Source organism: Pseudoliparis swirei, chromosome 8, assembly GCF_029220125.1.
Source record: "Pseudoliparis swirei isolate HS2019 ecotype Mariana Trench chromosome 8, NWPU_hadal_v1, whole genome shotgun sequence".
Classification (NCBI taxonomy): domain Eukaryota; kingdom Metazoa; phylum Chordata; class Actinopteri; order Perciformes; family Liparidae; genus Pseudoliparis; species Pseudoliparis swirei.
In genome coordinates, this window is record NC_079395.1 from 9,519,188 (window position 1) to 9,541,171 (window position 21,984).

At 41.2% G+C, this 21,984-nt stretch overlaps 1 protein-coding gene across 1 annotated transcript; it reads right to left on the minus strand.

The window, feature by feature from the left end:
- Window positions 1–479: 479 nt before the first annotated feature.
- Window positions 480–21,894, minus strand: LOC130198400 (unconventional myosin-VIIa-like). Its single transcript, XM_056421552.1, has 49 exons — window positions 21,857–21,894; window positions 21,571–21,672; window positions 20,770–20,922; window positions 20,302–20,370; window positions 20,068–20,183; window positions 19,853–19,980; window positions 17,723–17,865; window positions 17,295–17,408; window positions 17,055–17,208; window positions 16,366–16,442; window positions 16,084–16,203; window positions 15,689–15,831; window positions 15,388–15,598; window positions 15,137–15,272; window positions 14,885–15,051; window positions 14,555–14,695; window positions 13,494–13,652; window positions 13,202–13,294; window positions 12,805–12,899; window positions 12,495–12,579; window positions 12,277–12,378; window positions 11,931–12,047; window positions 11,439–11,813; window positions 11,043–11,318; window positions 10,770–10,925; window positions 10,603–10,671; window positions 10,371–10,495; window positions 10,039–10,165; window positions 9,713–9,832; window positions 8,927–9,100; window positions 8,499–8,726; window positions 8,070–8,237; window positions 7,738–7,855; window positions 7,365–7,491; window positions 7,089–7,258; window positions 6,797–6,978; window positions 6,526–6,635; window positions 5,648–5,802; window positions 4,650–4,803; window positions 4,393–4,548; window positions 3,676–3,781; window positions 3,255–3,368; window positions 2,863–2,950; window positions 2,678–2,784; window positions 2,390–2,575; window positions 2,128–2,244; window positions 1,950–2,033; window positions 1,626–1,739; window positions 480–1,413 (listed from the first exon to the last, which is right to left on the minus strand). Exons 1-49 carry the CDS (start codon window positions 21,869–21,871, stop codon window positions 1,321–1,323), a joined length of 6,639 nt encoding a protein of 2,212 aa, XP_056277527.1. The 5' UTR covers window positions 21,872–21,894; the 3' UTR covers window positions 480–1,320.
- Between the last annotated feature and the right edge of the window lie 90 nt (window positions 21,895–21,984).

Consider the following 21,984-nt stretch of genomic DNA (forward strand, 5'->3'; position numbering starts at 1 on the left):
CTGATTTTGTCTCCAGCTTGTGTATAAGCCACAAAACGATAGACCTTCAAGTATGAGTACATGTTTGAAATTACAAACTAATTAAAGAGGAAAAGAAGAAGTCACACATTTACACAAGGTACGATATTTCATAACTGTCTCAACTCATCTTCTGTCATGAAAGATCGAACCAGCGTTCAGCTAAGAACACTTAAGCTATTCAAACTTCAGAAATGAAATACAAAAATAAAACAAAAATGTAAAATATTTTATGTTGAAATAGTTTCAACTGTATAATAATCTTGTCATTTTGTACTGAAGTCAGCCGTTCTGGATTTCATAGAGAAGCTTTTCTAAAAATGTATGGATGCTATTTACTGTTTTGTAATAGCGCTTTTCCTCTTATATAATTTCAATGGATATCAATAAACAAGATAATTAAATGTTGGTGAATTTAGATGATAACCAAATATTTGATGAAAAAAAAGAAAGAAGACAAGTACAGTATTTGTGTCGATATATACACGTATGAACATATGTACACTGACAAATGATGACTGAACACCGGATTTTCAGATAAAATCCTCTATTTGACATATTTTAGGTTACATGTAGATACAGTGTACAGAAAGCTGTGAGTCTATAAATCAAGAATCAAGAACGTATGTTGAGTATCATGGTATGTTAATATTCATTTTATTTCTCTAACTAAAATATTAAATGGGGGTCGTATTGTACTGGCAGATAAAAAAAAGGAAATATATTCCAGTGTAAAGGGCACTATGGGACGAATGGTGAAAAGGAAACCTCACCACCACTTCATGCATTTATGTCTTGAAAACAATGAAAAATTGTCATTATCGTCATTGAGTGTGGAACTTTAAACTTATAATATGAACCATATGAGTAAAATTAGAGGTAATTCAGTCTAATAAAACATATGAAAACATCAAATTAAGGCAAATAATCTACTAATCTAATTTCTCTAGATCCTCTGTGACTGCAATAGTTAATAATAAATCACAAAAAAATCAATCAAATTAATCTAAATGACTCACTGTTGGACATGATTGATACCACTCATTTGACATGAATCTCAATTCATGTTCTCGACTCTCAATAGTTCTCACAGTGGCACGTTAGGAATTGCAGTCAAGACAAAATAAATTAAGATGTGACACATTTGAATACAACTGTTTAGTAGAAGCAATCTGTATTTGGTTCAATTCCGTCATTGTCATTTGTCATCACTGAAAGATGCAACGAAATGAATGTAAAGGTATTGATCAAAAGTGCATTTAAATCACAGCTTTCTCAGTCTATGCGTTTGCTCTTGAAGCCTCAGGAAAACATATGGTTCCTCGGTCGAAGGTTCTGCCTCTGCCTCTCGTACATGGTGATGTACGATCTAAGAAGGTCCTCCATTGTGTGGGCCTGATAAAGGAGGAAATGGAAGTATTTATCAGAAAATCTTTACATTTAAAATAACCTCTCAGGAACAGACTGATTTATAGAATACTGTGTTTTGGCTTGTGCACTGTGTATTTGGAGATTATGAAATTAAATCGAAAAGACAGCCATTTCAAACGAAATTTCATTGTATAAAAACAATGACAATAAAAAGCTCTTATTTTATCGTATAGTACCTGTAAGGTTTCACAGACAAAGATGTTTCCCAAGGTGCCGATAGTCATCTCGAAGTAGCCGCCTTCACTCTGGAACTCTGAGATGCGGCTGAATGGGTGCATGACAATCAGCTCCTAAAAGGTTTACAGTATTTAATAAAGATACATTAAGATGTAATCCTTCAACCCCCCAATTAGTTATTATGAATGTCTTATATACTGAGATTACAAGTCAAACACTAGACTTGATTCACAGTGAAATAGAATACTAACAACAAACATATACAGAATATATTATTACTGATAAGGAAGAGGACACATAAGTATACATCATTTAAAACATACCTTTGTATCTGGTTCTATGAAGCAAACCCCTTGCTTGCTGATGGCAATCAAAACTGTATTTGGGTAGCTAGGTTCACAAGTTTGCTGCAAAGTAAAATGCAAATAAAATTACGAGACAAAACAGCTTCCTCAAATTGTTGCCTGCCAACTTTGCGGTGTTTCCATCCTGATGACTCACTTTAACTTCAAAGAAGCTACAGCCGAAGGTTGGCCAACTCGAAATGCCTTTCAGGAAGGCGATTTTGGCCTCGTGCACCGTGATACCACTCTGCCTGTTATAGGCAGAGATGATGTGCTGCGAGGAGGACAACAAGCAAAGAGAGAAATACACAGTGCACTTCACTTAACATGGACACATTCATGTAAAAGACAGTTTTCTCCATTTTTAGAAGAGGAATTTTCATACATCCCCGCCTGCCTCTATATATTCCGTCCTTTACCTTCTTCCATTCTTCGGAGGACATGCTTTTCAACTGGTCAGCAGGAACAAGCTCCCGCAGCATTCTGGGGATCATGACAAACTGCGACCTGTCCGAATCTACTTCGGTTCTGAAGAGCAGCCCGCCCAGGTCGGCCATGTCTTCTTTGGTGCATTTGTGGTATCCACGCAGGTACCTGGGTAGCTCCTATGTGGCAGCAACAACAAAAAAGAGTCCATGTGTCAAGACAATTCTGCGTGTGGAAAAAGAGTAAAAGCCAGCAGAATGAAGAGTGTTTTGGTGGCCCACCTGTGGGAAATGGAAAGTGAGGTCTGCAATCAGGTCTTTCCCCGGGCTCACATTGAACCAGAGCTTCCTCTTGAAGTTCACCCGGTAGGGCACATTGGCCTGGTGGCCTGGGACACAAAACCTCAATCATCCACATGGATAGCCACTGACTGTAACAATACAAAGTTGTCAGTATGAAGCATTACCTTCTTTCACTTTTTTTCCTTTATTAAAAGTCTCTGAAGTCAGCCTTAAACTGTCAAAGAAATACTTCTGCTCCTCCAAGCTTACAAGCTGAGAATTAAAAACAGAATAATCTCAGTATGTTAAACAGGTTCTAAGCACATCCTTGATTGTTCCAGTCACTAACTGTGACTGTTAATTCACCATCGTAGATAAGATCGACATTTAAGAGCTCATTATCTCAACGTTTTTTAATTAAAGTGAGTCATATTATCAATGAAAACCAAAGCACAACATGTCCCCTTAGACTGTATAGAAATCCATATAACATCTTTTTGTTGTTGTCAATGAATGGCAAAAAAAGAAAATAGAATCAAACAAAAAACCCCTGCAGAAATATATACCCCAACCCCACCTTGTTTGGTGTTTTCAGGTACAGGCCGTATCCTTCAGCTGAGCTCAGTTTGAGCTGAGAGGCGATACTGTAGCACATGTCTTTGCTTGTGGTTGTTGACTTCACCTCAAATATCTGCACAACAGTAAGAACAGCACAGATAGAAACCTTTACTGATATCCAAATGGACTGTGATATGTTAATTACATATGGAAATTGTAAGTCATTTTAGAACTCACGTTAAACAATTAATTTGGGAGAAAAATAGTTTGCCCACGAATGGATAGAACCATAATAATAGAAAAAACAAAAAACTGACTGAGCTTATTCCAACTTCCCTTCATTAGAAAACAGAACAAAACCGTGCCGTTTGATATCAGTATCATGATCAAGTGCACACTAATGGACATCTCATCTCAGTGTGCAGAGGCCAGAGTCTTACATCACTTGTTTCATTTGGGAAGTGGACTTTATGGAAGATCTGGGTGCTGTTCTGTTGGATGGCGTCCACTTCTACCGGATGGGGAGGAAGCTTCCTGGGTTCCTTACTGAGGGTACAAAGAAATACAATACATGTATGGTACACACTCTTGAGATATATTAACATGCACTGATTATTTTGATTCCTTTTTATGACTAATGTAGTAATGAAAATATATTTTTAATACATTTCCATCTTGACACTCCCTTTAAAGTAACACTCTTTAACCTCTAATCATCCAGCGCTTTCTCCGCTTTCATTTCTTATTGAAGAACATTTTCTTGCAACACATGCTTGAATTTCAGCAGTAGTAGACTAAAGATAGTTTTGACCATTGTGCTTTGAAAGACTGGTTTAAATTAAAGAGACTTATTGAAAAGATAACACCAGAGGACACTGCCAAGATGCACTATGGCAGTTTGATTATAAAATGTTTGGAGCTTGACAAGAACTCAGAGATTTTTTTAGATTTCCTTTTAAGTAAAAGAACAAAAACACAGTTTACTGGCAGTTCAGTGGCATCATTATTTCCTTTATATGGACTACCAGTTTTTCAAGTTTCAAAAAGTCATGAGTCATGCATTCTGGACCTACCAGTAACAAACCTCTTGTACAGGATGTTGCAGTCATCACGTTACATTCTACATTTCTTATTTCTGTATCTAATTTCAGCCTGACCTGCCCATGCCGCGCAGCCTCTGCAGGCAGCCAGGAGCCAGCTGGTCTCTGGGCCGCGACTCCAGGAAGCGCTGAGTGTGTCTTATCAAACTCGGACTGGGCGAGAACAAGCCCAAACACAGCCACATGAGCTGCCACCCACGCTCCATACTCAACCTGAGAGTGAGGGAGAGCAAGAAAAGCAAGAGGATTATATATGTAGGCTCTTGATTATGTGTGAATGCTTTACTGTCCAGAAGTGCACACGGAGGGAGCACCTGCTGCTGTTGCTGGTCATCTGTCTCATAATCTGGCAGTAGATCTCGTCCTGCAGTTCTTCATGCTGGGTGGCCGGGCCAAAGATCTGGTCAGTCAGCTCTAGAGGGCTGCGAGCATGTTTGATGGGGTAGTCGCCCATATACTTCAGGATAGGTAGCAGCCATGGTTAAGGATTCACACAGAGAGTACACTACTTGACTAAGTTCTGTATCACATAGTCCTTTATGTGTTCCAGACCAGGTGTGTGAAACATACGGCCCGAGGGCCAGAACCGGTTCGCTAAAGAAAGTCCAATTTGGCCCACTGGATGACTATGTTCAGAAAATACAAGAAAAAACAGACCACTTCCTACTTCTTCACAGTGGTGAATGGGAAGCCAGTGTCCTTGCTATGTTCAAAGCACCTTTCAGTGCTCAAGGAATATAATATTTGTGTATCAGGCTCATCGGGCAAAAGTACAATGAGGAAGGACAACTGAGAGCAGGAACGCTAAATTCATTTGAGGAGGTTTTTTGTTTTTAATTGTCGCAGAGAGACATCTCTGGCTGTTTATTAACAATTTTGTAAATGGATTGTTCATTAATTGTGTAATTTTTCAGAATATATTTAAACCTTTACAACAAAATAAATAGTCAAAATAGGAAGTGTTGCCATTTATAGGTTATTTTGCTATATTTGTATTGGTCTGGCCCACATCAAAGTGGTGCTGTACAGCCCAGGAGTGGCTCAAATGTTACTCACAACCCTGATAGTGACTTATTCCTCTAATATATATATATATATATATTGTGAGGGAAAACAATATTATTATCTGACGTTTTAATTTAAAGCTGTTTTTTCAACATAAGCAAATCCTAAAGAAAATCCTTGCAACAGAATAAAGTTAAGAAAATCCCCTGAACCAGGTGGGTAATTTGGGGTTTTATCAAGGTCAACATTATCAAATATTTCAACTGTTACTGACCAAGCATTAGGGAAGCATTAGTTTTAAGGATATCAGTGAAGGCGCTGCAGGCCAGGTTGCTGAGATCCGAGTTGTGGGCCAGGCTCCTCATTAGGGGCTGTTTGAGAGGTTCTCTGGAGCTTGCCCACAGCTTCTCCCTGCTCACCCCTCTGGACGCACCCTGTCGACCGGCATCTCTAGCTGCAGGCCTGCGGCATGGAGCAAACTGTGTGAGCACATCGGCCTCGCTTGCTTGCTGAGAGTGTTTTACTCTTTGCAATACTTAAAACAACCTGTCATTCATATATACAGGACTGTCTCAGAAAATTAGAATATTGTGATAAAGTTCTTTATTTTCTGTAATGCAATTAAAAAAACAAAAATGTCATGCATTCTGGATTCATTACAAATCAACTGAAATATTGCAAGCCTTTTATTCTTTTAATATTGCTGATTATGGCTTACAGCTTAAGAAAACTCTAAAATCCTATCTCATAAAATTTGAATATTTCCTCAGACCAAGTAAAAAAAAAGATTTATAACAGCAAAACAAAATCAAACATTTGAAAATGTGTTTCCAGGTGTTTCGAGTTCATTAGACGATTCAAGTGATTTGTTTAATACCCTACTAGTATACTTTTTCATGATATTCTAATATTTAGAAATAGGATATTTGAGTTTTCTTAAGCTGTCAGCCATAATCAGCAATATTAAAAGAATAAAAGGCTTGCAATATTTCAGTTGATTTGTAATGAATCCAGAATGCATGACATTTTTGTTTTTTTAATTGCATTACAGAAAATAAAGAACTTTATCACAATATTCTAATTTTCTGAGACAGTCCTGTATATATATTGATGTCTAACACATAGTTGAATATTCATCATTTTAATTTGAAAAATAACTATATATAATTCATATGATATCATTACCTGAAGTTCTCAAATGCAAACTCCTTTAATGAGGTAGGAGCCACGGTTTCGTTTCTTTGTGTGGCGTTTTGTGCTGTTGAAGGTTTCCTCTGGCCTGGACTGAGCAGCTCCTGAGGGGTCAGAGGCAGGTCATTAGTGACACCATAAGAGGGGCTTATTCCAACCATTATACCCATGGATCCAATGACCTGAACGATCCTGATGCAATATATGCATGTGCATGTAGACTTGAATTCATATTTGTTTGTTAATTTAGAAATGTTCACTCTACCATCATAACGTCATTGGGCTTCTCAAGAGTCGGCAGAAACTGCACTGTATCCTTATGGACCGCTCCGCTGGCACTGGTCCGCTGGTTGGTAACGTTTATCCAGTCCTTACCAGGAGAACCTGTTTTATCTTTCTCTACGAGCAGAAGGTCTCCTCGTTTACAAACCGGGAACGTGGGGTCATCTGTAGAAGGAGAGAAAAAAGAGAGGCAGATTTGTTTTTTATGCATGTATGGGATAAAATAGACTTCAAATGTGTTTGAGCCTAATACTAAACACGATGTAGACTCTTACCTTGTCTACTGGCATCCTGTCGAGCCATTGCGTACACTGAGCGCTGTCTCAGCCCATCCAGGTTTCTCTCAATAAGTGCGGCCATGTCCGCAGCTTCACCAGATTTCAGAACAATCTCTCCGTTGACTGTGGCCAAACTCAGTGACTCAGAGTCCCGGAAAAGGCTGTCACTAGACATCAAAGTATTATTTATTTTACTTAGCAAGACATTTTTGCAAGGGAGTACATTTAAAACAAAAATAATTATATCAGCAGAACAACATCAATTGCCCATACCCAATCATGTGTATGTCCTTTACTTCTAGGTAAGGGATCTCAAGGAGGCACTTGTCTCTGCCATCCATGAAGAAGATGCCACTCGCGTTTAGAGCTACAAAAAATCTGCTTTTGGGCAAAGGAGGACCTGTAGACAGATATGGGAATGCAATGTTTCAGAAGCAGTGTAGTAAGTGGTCTGCCATTTCTTAAATTATAACTGCTGTGTTCAGTGGGGATGCACACACATATGAATACCAATACTTGGTGGCATTCATCTGCAGGAAAAGTACTTTTTTCAACGTTGTTTATTTACACTAAGACCTCTCTGGGTGTTGAGGATGTGCATTGCATATTAAATATTGCAGGTAATATAAGCAGTATGATGACTGACCTGACATCAATGTAGCGTCATAAAATTTGGAGAAGTGCAGGGGCCATGAATGTTGGGCGTTGTTGACCAGTTCTCCCTTGACACTGTCTGTGTCATGATCCTCGTTGACATAAGGACCCTGTAGGATCAGGAGGTAAGAATTATCCCGAGGTGAATCACCTTTACTGTGCCCATGTGAACACAATTAATAAAACTGAGAGAAAAAAAACTAGACTTCTTTTTTTTTTTTACATCGTACATGGCATATACAAATTAGTGTTGGGCTCCAGCCGTGTTTAGAAAATTCATTAAGTATCTCATTTTGACCTGTTGTTTGATTGCATGCACTATACCTTTAAGTGTGCCGCGCTGATGAGCTGGACCCACTTCGTCATCGATTTGTTCTCGATAAGTGTCGTAGCGATGCATTCCTCCACCACCTTTTGGACGTTGTCTTTGTTGTATGCTGACCCAAACTGGATGTAATAGTGCTGAGCTGCCAGCTGGACGTATTCATCCTCCTGAGAGATGCAATACATTTTTAGTAGACAAAGTTTCCAGAAATCTAAACAAACTGGTGCTTATTTTAGATTGGTAATTTATGTCACATAACATGCTGCAACAGTCGCTAATTTACATATTTAGCAGATAAGGAGCAACATTATAATGCTAACCTCAATATCGTTGGTGCCTCGTGTAACACCAAAGAGCAGATATAATTAGCCTGTTGAACATTTAGTAAGGTGGTCAAAGTAAACAGTCCTCTCACTCCGGAGCCTCACCTTCTCACTGCTGTACTCTCCCATCTTGATTCCCTTGATAACCTGTTTGTAGATTAGATCTGTGCTGATCGGGTCTTCTGAGCAGTCATGCCAGGGTGTGAACTGTTCCTTGCGGATGGAAAGTGTCCAGGGGGTATCCTTCTCCGCCTTGCCCTGCCTCCTCATCTCCTGCTCGCACTGAGACACCGCGTCCAATACATGCTTCCCACAGCTGCCCAGAGACCACATCTGGAGGGGAAAGAGGGTTTAAGTGAGTGTGGTTCTCTACAATCTTTTGAACTGGAATTCAGCACTAATTAAGACATATTTAAACACTTGACCCGCCGGTTTATATGACAACCAAAAGTATGGACACTTTTGTTTGCAGATACAGAAGTGGGAAGTCTGAATAGACAAGACGAATCAAGAGATGAGGAAGTAAAGCTCACCTTTTCATAGAGACTGATATACAGGGAGAATCCATATGTGTCTCGAAGATCAATCTTGTCAGCCACAGCTTGACAGACTTCAGCAGAGGTGGAGGCCGAGTCCAACTGGAGATGGACAGTGCGGTCGTCTATTATAGTCACAGACACATCTATGGGCTCCTTGGACTTGGCAGCCTGTCAAGGAGAGAGCGAAAAGATGGATTGACATTAGGCCTGGGTGATATTAAGGTATGCCAGGGTATTTAGAAATAATGACGGTATGCTTTTCAATACCATGATGAGTACAGAAGCTGCACATTCTATGATGCTTTATGGATGTGATTTATAGGAGTGCACAGCGCGCGCCACCAGAGGTACGTCTCTGCTTATGGAACAAGCAGTCGAGTTGAAAGAAAAGGTGACTTCGAGTGGTGGGGGAAAACATAGCAGGGCTAGTAATAAAAGAACATTTCCTCTGCCCCATTTTGGTGTAATATGGATATTTTGACGACAGAAGCAGTTGATGGCCACATGATATTAGTCTGCCACCGCCACCTGCAAATAATCTCTATTTACGGAAGTGTCCGCACCCTCTGTACAAGTAACACACTCTGTTATACATTCATATACCGTATAACAATGTGAAATGACAGTAAAGTATGAAAAATAGATCCTTCAAATGCTAGAAATTCAAGAAAATAATTAAATACTTTAAAGTTTCATAACTGATTAATGCGAGGAATGCTGCTCAAGAAAATACCTTTCTTCAACAACAAACAACAACAAAATGTGGTTAAGTGTTTCTACCTGTTCCTCTAACCAACAGGGCAACTCTTTTCTTCCTCCGTTGGCGATGATCCGACGCAGGCGCTCAGTACAGTATTCTCCGTAACCATTTGGACCTCTACGGACAAAACTCTCCAAATACTGTGGAACAGAGAATAATAACATATGGTCAATAGACTACACTACCAAATAAAGATTGATTACTATGTAAACTCAACAAATTTGAAAAGACCCAGGACATTAAAAATGCAGGTGTCCAATATTTCCATGTTCAACTTGTTCAGCTTTTTATTGTGTAATCTGAGGTTTTCAGCTGCTGATTGACTGAATGCTTGCTGCAGACTGACCTTTATGAAGATGTCTGTGGGGGCGAAGATCCCAAGACAGATGGAGAGAAGGACCCAACCTTGCATAGAGCTCCTCTTGTTCTTATTGTTCACCAGCTGCTTACAGATCTGGCAGTAAATCTCATCCCTGCACAGGCCGAGAAACATGGAAGGAACAGTGATAAACAAGACAGTATAAGAGGATCAGAAGAACTGACCAATGAGGGCAAGAAGAGGCAGGAGAACCTCCAGGACTTCAGAAGGCCGTTAACATGTTAATGATGGGAAATTAAATAGTATAATCTTATGTTATAAGTTTCTCCCAATCATGTCAACGATCCTCCCATCTCTACCTTATGTCTGGTCTCGACAGAGCGTATCCGAGGATAATGTGTATTTTTTCCAAAGATGAAAGTGGCCGATCCAGTGTCGGGCCCTCTCCGATCAAAATGTCTTCGTCCTCTGTGAAGTTCTCTGGCTGAAAAAAAAATTAAATGCAAAAGAACAAATTAGCAAAGGATGCTGATAATGAATCAACACAGAATGAATGAGAGAGATGACTGCCGTAGAAACACCAGTGCTGACCTCCTCTGTAATGACAGAAGCTTTTCTGTTTCCACCGCCAAGCTTTTTCTTGTTCTTCCTCATTATTATCTATTCAGAAAAGACATGATAATTAGAGTGTAATGACTGTTGTTTGACATCCAAGGTGATCTTCTGTATCAGAAAACAAGCTGTTTGTAATATGTTACCTGGTCCAGTCCCACCAGGTGGCTCAGCCTCCGGCCTTGCCTTTGGGGTAGAGAACGGGAGATGGTGCTGGATGCTTGAGACAGTGCGTCCACAGGTTTTGGTTCTGGTATGTCCCCCATGAAACGCAGTATAATCCACCATATAGTCAGACATGCCTAAAGGAAAAATAAGGAAAAGATGAGGAGAAGCTGAGGGTGAGCTTTGGCAAAAGATGGACATCTTTGCAGCTGGCAGCAAGACAGCTGCCTCTTTGTTGCTCTCAGTCCGCTCACCAGTGCATCGCCCTCGTCATCGTGGGGCAGAAGCGGCTGCTTGAGTCTCTGGTTGAAGTGCGTGTGGCCGGTGTTGCTCTGGAAGTGAAGGATGCTGAACCGGTAGAAGGAAAACTTATCACTGCCGTCATCAAACTCGTCGTCCTCCTCTTCCAGCGATGGGGTAGGGGATGATGGGACTGAGGCTGCAGCGATGATTTCCAACTGTATTGTCTCCACTGTGGTTTCCTCCAGCGGCTCTGGCACGTTCTTCTTCTTCTTCTCCTTCCTCTTCTTCTTAAAAGCAATATTATAATTAACTTCAAGGATTCAGTCAGTAAATTCATGACGTATGATAAAAGGCTCACATGCATTCATGTCACATTAACGGATTACACAACTAAAATATTGTCTCACCTCAAATTCATCTGATCGTGTTGATTCCTGTTGGACCACTTCCACAGGAGGCATGGGCTGGAGATCATACGAATCCTTTTCAACAGTTGGCTCAGGCTCCTCATCATCTGATGATTGAGCGACGACTTTCAGTCGCTGCTGAAACTCCGCAGCAACCTTCTCCGCAGCAATCTTCTCTGCAGCAGTCTTCTTCGCAGCAATCTTCTCCGCAGCAACCTTCTTTGAAGCAACCTTCTCCGCAGCAATCTTCTCCGCGGCAATCTTCTCCTCAGCAACCTTCTTTGCAGCAATCTTCTCCGCAGCAATCTTCTCCGCGGCAATCTTCTCCGCATCAATCTTCCCTTGGTTCTCTTTCGCCAGGCGCAAAAGGGTCGCCTGGGAGGTGGTTTGGGTCGAGAGAAGATAGAGAAACAGGAGGTGAAATGGTTCATTAGTGCCACACACCTGTTTCTTAACATTGATTATGCTATTTTCAAGACTTTCAGCTCTTACTTCATCCCTCATCTTTTTGGATATTCTTCTGGCCAGGAGTCCTCTTCTGTAAGCTTGGATCAGTATGACGGCCTCTCTTTTCTGCTTCCAGTCCTTCCTCACCTGGTAGCCTCGAACCTGCAGTTTATCAGAAATGACTGATTATCTTATTCAATAATTCAATACATTTGGTTGTTTGTCTTGCAAATGTAGTAGTAAAATTGATTTCCAAAGTTATAAAATGGAAAATTAATTAGAGACACGTTAACAACATTCGTATAGAAATATACTTTAACTTTCAACCTGGGACACCAACATTGGAATAGGGCTACACTGTAAGCTCATCTACAATATGTAGAGTGCATGCCTGGCTCTGTATGGTGATTGTTGCCGCTCGCTGTCTCTGGTACTGGAGCTGGAGCTTCCGACCGCGGATCTTTGATGCCAGTCGGTAAATGCCGAGCAGGAGCTGGTTGAAGCAAGAATTGAAACAAAGGAGAAGGTCATGAGATAAGTTATAGAAAACATCAAAGAGAGAGCATGGTGTCAGCTACACACTCTGCGTTGTATAAACACTAATCAGACCTTTCTTTTCATTTCTCTTTGTCTGTGAGCTCTCCAGTGCTTCTGCAACACCACAGCTGCTGTCCGCTTCTTCAGGAAAGACTTTCTATAAAATAAGAAAAAGTTTTTTAAAAATTATAAAAAGAAACTTCCCTCACACATATATGTAAGGCTTTTTATGTGACACCATATTTCATCTTGAAGTATGTACCGCAATAAAATGATACAATCTTTAGCGAAAATAAAAAAGACAATGTACCCATGACCTCATTCAGTTCTTAGTTCATGATGTCTATGTGATTACTAATGTTACTCTTTTTATAAGCTGCACCTGTCTTTGTATCCCAGCATGACCCTCTGGATCACCAGAGCTATCCTGCTGAGCTTTTGTTCTCTCAGTCGTTCCAGGACGGCGTCATGTGCATCCTGAAATAAAGGGAAAAAAGACACATTTCTACTTTCTGATTCACCCAGAAAAACATTGTTGCGATCAAATGCCAAAATATTCGAAGATTACGTTATCCAAATTGTCTAAAGAAACCAAACAACTAAATCAAGTAAACTGCAGCATAAAGTAATGGAGTAATGTCAAAGGTGTAGCTGCTAGTTCGTAATACTGATACTTCTTTATCAGTTTATATTGTTACTGTTATTCTGCAGTGATTTTCTACTGTGTTGAAACAGTAAAGCTGAGGCACAGCATGGTTTGAATTATCCGTTTTACTCACCCTGAGGAAGATCTTGGTCCTGCCTATTTTCCACTCGTTGGCTTCTTCAAACACGGCCTGGCAGATGGCTTTACAACAGGCGGCAGCTTTCTCCTGGAGAGACAATAAAGATGCTGAAGAGACACTAATGACAGCCCAAATTCCTCCAGGGGAAAGACGATAAAGAAGTAAACCATCATGTGACCATCATAATCGCATGAACAGTATTATCCTGAGTGACATAAAGCAGTAACATTTTAGATTCCACAAAGATTTGATGAAATCATTGTAACGTAGGATCATCACGACTAACAGTTCTGGGGTCGCAGACGGTCGTCTTCAGCAGCACCCTGTAGCGCTCCAGGAATTCCTCGAAGGTGTGGCGAATTGGATATCCCAGCTTGCGGATGCGGATGGTGTCCATCATGCCCGAGTATCTCAACTGATGCAGACATAGCTCTCTGTCAAGCACCTAGAGGAGAGCAGATTAGAGTGGTTTTGTATATTCTGTCCAGAGTAGTACTATAGTTTACTTCATACACAGAACCAGCTCAATGAAGTCCACTGGAATATATATAAATAAATATATATGTATATAAATATATTATATATATGTATATATATATATTTAATATATATATAAATAATTATATATATATATATTCTTCTAATATATGATGTAATAATATAATATAAATATATATATATTTATATATATATATATGTGTATACATATATATATATATGTTGAGATAGTTCAAAGGGTGTAAAGTATTTAAACTTGCTCAAGGCACAATAAGAAAACTCAGGGGATCACAACGTAGTAGTCAGAAGATAATTCATCCTCTGGGGACCATGAATGACTGTACAACAGTGTGTGGCAATCTATCCATAATTTTTTGAGATCAGATCAACAGCAATGCCACTAACATGACCGAAACACATTATTGTAGATGAATGAAGATAAATTATACTAATTTAAAGGGGTGAGGAAAGTTTCCCAGTTATATGGTCCACACTATATATTAGCAGGTCATATTTTTCCGGAAATTTGGTGAATTACTTTATGGCACAAAACAGGAAGAGTTTGTTGTTTATCCAGTGCAAGGACAGATGATAGGGGGGCTGAATGGCCGATGGGAAAATTAATTTGTATCTTCTTCAGTTCCGGGAAAGGAGAAAAAATCCAATGTAGATAGACTCAAAGCAACATCTTCATTTTCTTTTGGAAACAAAAAGATTTCAGGGAAACATCTTGATTTTTGTAAACCTGCACAAACACTAATGCAACTTTTCTCAACCCTCATCTCATTTATTAATCGAACATAATTGCCCAATTAAACGGTAATGTTTAACAACTCTTGTGTCATTCACCTTGGACTGCTTTTCATTGTTGGGCTTGAAGCAGCGGATGAAGAAAGGCTGACAGGTGGACAAAGCCTTCATGAGGGAGTCCAGAGACTGACGGAACTGACCGCTGAGCGTCGGCACCTGTTTGTGGTTGTCAGTCTGAGCCTGCAGATGATAGAGAGGAGACGAAAATGGGTCAAATGTGTGGTAATTGGAGATTGTCACACGATGTCAGTCAGTGCTTGTCCACTGTATCACAATATGTACCACAAAGAAAAGTCCATCAAAACAAGTGGACTATTCTTGTAGCAATATCAAAATATATGACATGATGATGAGGTAACTCTTTCATACCTGTAGAGAGCTCTTTGGTGTCATGATGACTTTTTTGTTGTTGCTAATCTTCCCACGATTGGTTGAAAGCTCAGACTCAAATATCTGGCGTAGCAGCTTATTGGTGGTCATTTCAACCATCTTGATTATGTCAGAACTGACGGCATCTCTGTTCTTTTCCAGGAATCCTAAACAGAAAAAAACATTGCTAAGCACCTCACATTACGAATTGAGTCTTTCTTTTTGACTTTCTTGTTGCATTTTGCCTCGTACCTTTGGACTCGTACTGAACCTGGCCTGCAAAGTGGAAAATCCCAAAGTCTGTGTCGTGTTCACTCTTGGAGGCGATGTAGCTCTTGTTCCCTTTGTGTTGCTGGTTCAACTTGTTCAGCAAAGTGAAGTCTGAGCCCTTTGATACACCAAACAATATTTTGAATTAAAAACAAGCGGACATATGTTGCTGTACGTGAAATCTTCAGTTTGGTGTATTGACTAAAAAGCAATACGCTATATGTCCACAGCACCTTTGGAAAGTGGCTTTCTTCATCGATAAGAGCCAGCAGGTTACAGGGCTTCCCAGCCAGAATGTCCAAGATGTTTTGATTGTCACTGAATTTGATGTTATTCCAGACAATGTCCTCTTTCCGGTACTCCTTCTGCTCCAGCTTGAAGATGTGGGCCACGAAGAACTGCTGCAGCTTTTCATTTGCATAATTAATGCACAGCTGCTCAAAGCTGTGAAGCGATAGGAGGAAAATCATTTTTAAGTAGCCATAGAGTTGTGCTACGCCCGGCTTGAAGGGAGTGTGAAGAAAATGTCCTGACCTGTTTGTTTTGAAGTTCTCAAAGCCAAAGATATCGAGCAGGCCAATGGACAGGAAGGAGGATTTGGGGCTGCTGGACAACCTCTGAGAGATGACATCGTTGATTTTCCCAACGATCCATATGAACAACTTATTGTAGATTGCCTGAGAGGTCGGCCACAAATAACAGAGGAATATTAAGCAATACAATATTTTAGTGACTGGATGGTTGTTTGTCTGAAATCCCTGCTTGCAGCCCCTCCCCCTTACTCTTTTAGATAAAAATGGTCTCATGCTGCTGACTTGACATCCAAAATCCAGCATTTAGACGGTAATGTTTGTCGTAATTCGATTAATCCAAAATCAGTAATCAGGATCAAATAATCTGCAACAATTTACTGCCACTGGCTTCATTACCTTGACAAAGGCATCTCTACAGTCAGAGGCCTGTTCGGCGCTGAGGGGTTTGGTCACCCGCTCTCTGTTGGTCATAAATGAACGCTGGGTCAGACTCGTCGCCAGGGAAGACTTGTGGACCTGAAAAGAACAAACACGGACTTCATAATGTAATGCTGCAGAATCAAGGTCTGTTATTGACGCAGCTGGTTCATGTTCACTCAATCTTCACAACACAATGTGAAAGACATACAGAATCTCGTCTTCTCACTAAGTATATGAGCGAAGAGAGGAAGCACTCACCTCCAGTAACGAGGCTGCGATGCTGAAGTGTTCTGACTTGCTGATGTCACTGGATTCCAAGTTGTTTTGCGTGTTTGCTGGTGGGAACACAAGATCAAATGTAACAACAACAACAACATCAAAAGTATTTGACAAATGACAGTGTAGAGGCAGAACTGTATGACATGGAAGTACAATTTAGAGGTACTGTACTTGACTACTTCCAAATGATGCTACTTTATCCATCTACTCCATCACATATCAGGGGGAAGTTTATTTACATTTATTTACCAGATGTAGTTACTTTGCAGATGAAGTTATTATATACAAAACCTGTGATGATCTTATTCAATAGAATGCTTTGCTTAAGCTTAATCTACCCAACAGAATATACATTTCAATTTAGAAATGTAATTCACCTATACTAGCTGCTATAGAAAATGCTGTTTATACATTTATGTATCACAGATGACCATATATAACACGGACAGTGGCTGATAATTCACATATTATACTTTTACTTTGATACATTAAGTACATCGTATTGCAGGGCTTTTAATTGTAGTTGAGTATTTTAATATTGTGGTATTGCTTAGGAATAGAGTATGGTTGTGTGATCAGGTTGAATGTATGCTCCCTCTGTTTTATAAACATTATTTAATTAGTATTTTAACAGAAAAACAACAATAATCTAAAATGCACACACTCACCCTGGAAGCAGATGTTTCCCAGGTGTAATATGGCTGCCAGCAGCTTGACGATTTTCTGGCACTGGCTCTCAGAGAAGGTCAGGATTTTCATCGCGGAACAAATTATTTTGTAGTCCTTAGCATCGTTCCTGCCTTCACACGTGATATTGCCGCCCTGCAGCACATGAGGAAATGTTTTAGACTTTTGACTATTATGTGTTTGCTTTTGCTAAAATGAGCTGCAGGTAGATATTGTAATACCTGAGAAAGGAATTTGTATTCCTTAGCATCTCCAAGGCTCAACGTTTTCTTTTCCTCTGCTGTGACTCCTGCCAGAATGCAGTAAAATATGTGGTAGTTTCTCTCCTCCAGTGCCTGAGGTTGTGGAGCAAAAATTCACTATTATTTCAACAAAAAGATAAAATGAAGGTGTTTGAAAGGTGTCACTTTTCGGTCATGTGGTTGTAAATGAATAGTCATAGACACATTTCATATGGTTTGTGTATTTTCACTCCTCAGTATAGTGGACGAGAGAGCTGAAAGGAAACATGGAATGATTTACTTACTTTCTAGGACGCAGAAAGATAGTTGACTGTGATAACAGCATGTTTATTCTAACAGCCCTTGATAGGCCAACAGCATAAATCTGCACAGATAGGGAGCTGGGTGTTTGGACAGAGCTAACTCACCTGATGGCAGACACGAGACTTCTCCAGAAGATACTGTTCCACACGAGCACCCTCAATCACGCCGTCCTTATTGAAGAAGATCTCCAAATATTTCCCAAAGCGACTGGAGTTGTCATTGCGGACTGTTTTTGCATTTCCAAAAGCTGCGTGGGACAGAACAGGGACTTAATAAACTTAATATTAAGATTCCCCTTTTATTGACACTTCAGTCGCATTCGATGGATTCAAATACAGTGGATGGTAGTGTCACGCTAGATGTCGCAACATTAAATATAGGTGGAGTGGCATGAAAAGCCTCAGTTTTTGATGGCGCGGCTGTGTTCTACCGCTGGGGATGAACACACACTCTCTGTGACCGAGCACAGTGTGAGGAGGGCTCTGTTGAGGGTGAACACCAGGAAAGCTGCAGGTCCAGATGGCATATCTGGGCGAGTACTGAAGACCTGTGCTAACCAGCTAGCTCCAGTGTTCACCACAATATTCAACCTCTCCCTGGCTGAGTCCGTGGTCCCCGCCTGCTTCAAGAGATCCACTATTGTCCCTGTGCCCAAGAATGCTTCTCCAGCATGTATGAATGACTACCGACCGGTGGCCCTCACCTCGGTGGTCATGAAATGCAATGAGAGGCTGATAAAGGACTACATCTGCGCCTTCCTCCCTTCCTCCATGGACCCGCTGCAGTTTGCTTATCGCCCAAACAGATCCACGGATGATGCTGTCTCCCAGGTACTGCACACCACACTCTCTCATCTGGACAGCCAGAGGGGGCTATGTGAGACTGCTGTTCATTGATTATAGTTCAGCTTTCAACACCATAGTCCCTCCAGACTGGCCGGCAAGCTGATTGAGCTGGGACTGAACACCCCCTGTGTGCTTGGATCCTGGACTTCCTGACCGCCAGGCCACAGGTGGTCAGGGTGGGCAGACACACCTCAAATCCCTCACCCTGAACACAGGATCCCCCAGGGTTGCGTCCTCAGCCCCTACTGTACTCCCTGTACACACATGACTGTGTGGCCAGGTTCAGCTCAACACCATCATCAAGTTTGCGGATGACACAGTGGTGGTGGGCCTGATCTCCGACAACGCGAGAAGGCCTACCTGGAGGAAGTTGCTGATCTGTCACTCTGGTGCCAGGACAACAGCCTCATCATGAATGTCACCAAAACTAAGGAGCTGATTGTGGACTTTAGGAGGGTACAACAACAGAGGACGTACTCACCACTGGGGATTAACGGGACTACTGTGGAGAGGGTGAGCGGGTATAAATACCTGGGAGTCCACATCACCGAGGATCTGACATGGTCAACAAACACAGACACTCTGGTGAGAAAGGCAAGGCAGCGCCTCTACCACCTCAGGCAGCTGAGGAAATTTAAAGTTTCCCAGAGGATCCTTCAGTCCTTCTACTCTGGAGCTGTAGAGGCGTCCTGACAGGAAGCATCACAGCCTGGTTTGGCAACTGCTCCGCTCAGGACAGGAAGGCTCTGCAGAGAGTAGTGCGTTCGGCTGAGCGCACTATTGGAACTACACTCCGCACCCTGCAGGACTTGTACACCAGGAGGTGCAGAACCAGAGCCGGCAGGATCATGAAGGATCCTCACCACCCCAACAACAGACTGTTTCAGCTGCTGCGGTCAGGCAGGCGCCTCCGTAGTCACGCTGCAAGAACAGAGAGACTGAGACGGAGTTTCTTTCCTCAGGCCATCAGGATTGTGAACTCCGACCTCACCAGGACCCCCACATAGACCCACACAACTGCCCCTCTTAGGCACACACACACACACACACACACACTTACTGTAAATATTGTGTTGTTTTTTATTTGTAAATAGTGTGTACTTGTTGCCCTTGCACATTCCTGCTGAGCATTGCCACTTTCATTTCACTGCACACCCTGTGTGTGTATGTGACAAATAAAACATCTTGAATCTTGAATCTTGAATCTTGTGTGTGTGCGTGTAATGTGTTTATCCACTATATAAACTAATGCGACAAAAAAGGGTACACGCAGTGATTTTTCCCTCCCTTTCTGTGTATGCATGTGTGTCAACAGGCAGTTATTGCCTGTGTGTTGAGTACAACTGCATGTCTCGGTGTCATTGAAGTCCAGTTGTGTTGATGTAGTACCTTCCAGTATTGGGTTAGACTCCAGGATCTGTTGTTCAATCTGCTGCTCAGAGAGCTCACCACTGACCGCTGCCAAGTACTGCAGGATCAGCTTTGTGCTCTCGGTCTTACCTGCTCCGGATTCCCCACTGAGGAAAAGACAGAACAAATTAATGAGTAACTCTATTGAAGACTGCCTACCGGCAACAGTTTACAGCGGAGTGATTTATTCTGACCTGATGATGCAGCACTGGTTCATGAGATGACGTGTCATGTTACTGTAGCAGGATTCAGCGATGGCAAAGATGTGGGGAGGGAGTTCCCCAAGCTTTCGACCATGGTACAACTGCACCTGAAGGACAACAGATACACACGCGAATCACCACTGTAATCTACGAGGAAGAGATTTAAAATTAGATGATAAGGGGGAAAGGCACTGTTGCACTATTAGTAGTAACTACCAGCCTCACCTGGTCCTCTGAATATAAAGGGTAATCCTGATATGGATTCACTGCCACCAGCACAGAGCCGGTGTAGGTCTACAATCAGAAGAAAATGACTGTGTTAGACACTTAGTATATGTTCATTTACCCAAATGATGGGCTACCACGATTAAGTTGGAAATGTTCATTGAAAAATGTCACATTTGGTTTTGTTTATAGTAAAGAAAGGTCATTGTGCCCTTTAAAGAATTATGTAACAAATTATTTAGCTTGTTTTTGTTGAAAGAAATCACCTTTTTAAAAGAAGATACTTCAATCCAGTGTGTATTTCTATACTTTCCGGTGATCAAGCAAAATTCAAGAATCTTCTCAAGAAATATTTCAGGTGAAACTGCACTTGCAAATGATAAATGAATCCCCCCCCCCCCCCCCCCAGTGGCAGGCAGCTCACTTTCAAAGGTATACTACAGTTTGCGTGTTGCATGTGTGCCTTACATAGATGATGCCTCGTTTGTGTCGGAGAAGGAGGTTCCTGAGGACGCCGGCCTCTGTCATGTCTCCAAGTTTGATCATGTCATCCACACCCTCCACTGATGTAGGGTGCATGATCCGTAGGGAGGCTTCCAGCTCCTGGGAAAGACTCTGCTCCTGGGAGGTCAAAGTAAGAAACTAGAATGACCACCTTGTGGTTGTATCCCTCCACTAAACAGTCAAGTTGCAGTTTACTTTCATGTCTGCTCAAAATGTCATTATTGTATCATTTTATCATATTAAACATTGAAGTGAAAAGTGGAAAAAACTAAAAAGCGATTTCAGAGATCAGCTCAAAATCAGCTCAAAATCCACAAACCCTGCCCGAAAATGAATACAATCTGGAATGATTGATGAGAATCTATAGAGCAGAGCCGGCTTGTTGACAAACCCCGGGCCGAGCTGGGCGATGCAAAGCTATGATTGAATTTAATTGCGGGTCTGAGTGACGGGTCAATTGGCAGAATTAGCATATCAATCATGAACCTTGTCCCAAAATGTTGCTGTGATGTTACAGTGACCTTTGACCTTTCACATTTAACCACAGCAAAAATATAATCAGTTCCTTCTCAATTCCAAGTGGACATTTGAGCCAATCTTTAGAAGGTCCTTCAAGGCGTTCATGAGATTATAGTATTTGTGAGAATGACCCGGACAAATGGACAATCCGAGGAGGCGTAATTAAAGGTGGATCCCGGCTGAAACTGTTTTTATGATGCTTCAACATATTAATTTAGCTGTTTAACTAGCCAGCAGAGTGTTTACCTTTCCCCCATCGTCCACCAGGAACCGTTGGCCAGATGGTGTTACTTTGACCCTCGCTCCAATGGGGACCCCGATGTCAGAGTCCAGCCAGACCCACTCCCCCTGAAAATACAGAGCACTTTATGTTAAAAATCCACGTTTCTGTTTTCTGTGTACCTCAAAATACAACATTTATGATGATTACTTTATCACTTTACAGCATTTCCTTGACGGTAGGGAAGCTTTTTCTGATAAATTGTAATCTCATCTATAAAATCCATGCGCATAACAAATTTTTTCATCTTACCTTTCTCAGCATCATCAATGTTCAGCGTTCCTACTCCCTACATTAAAAAAAATTATATAATGAGTGGAAAAGTTTTATAGAAATGGTCGTTAAAATTATAGCTCATCAGCATTACAGAAAACGTAACT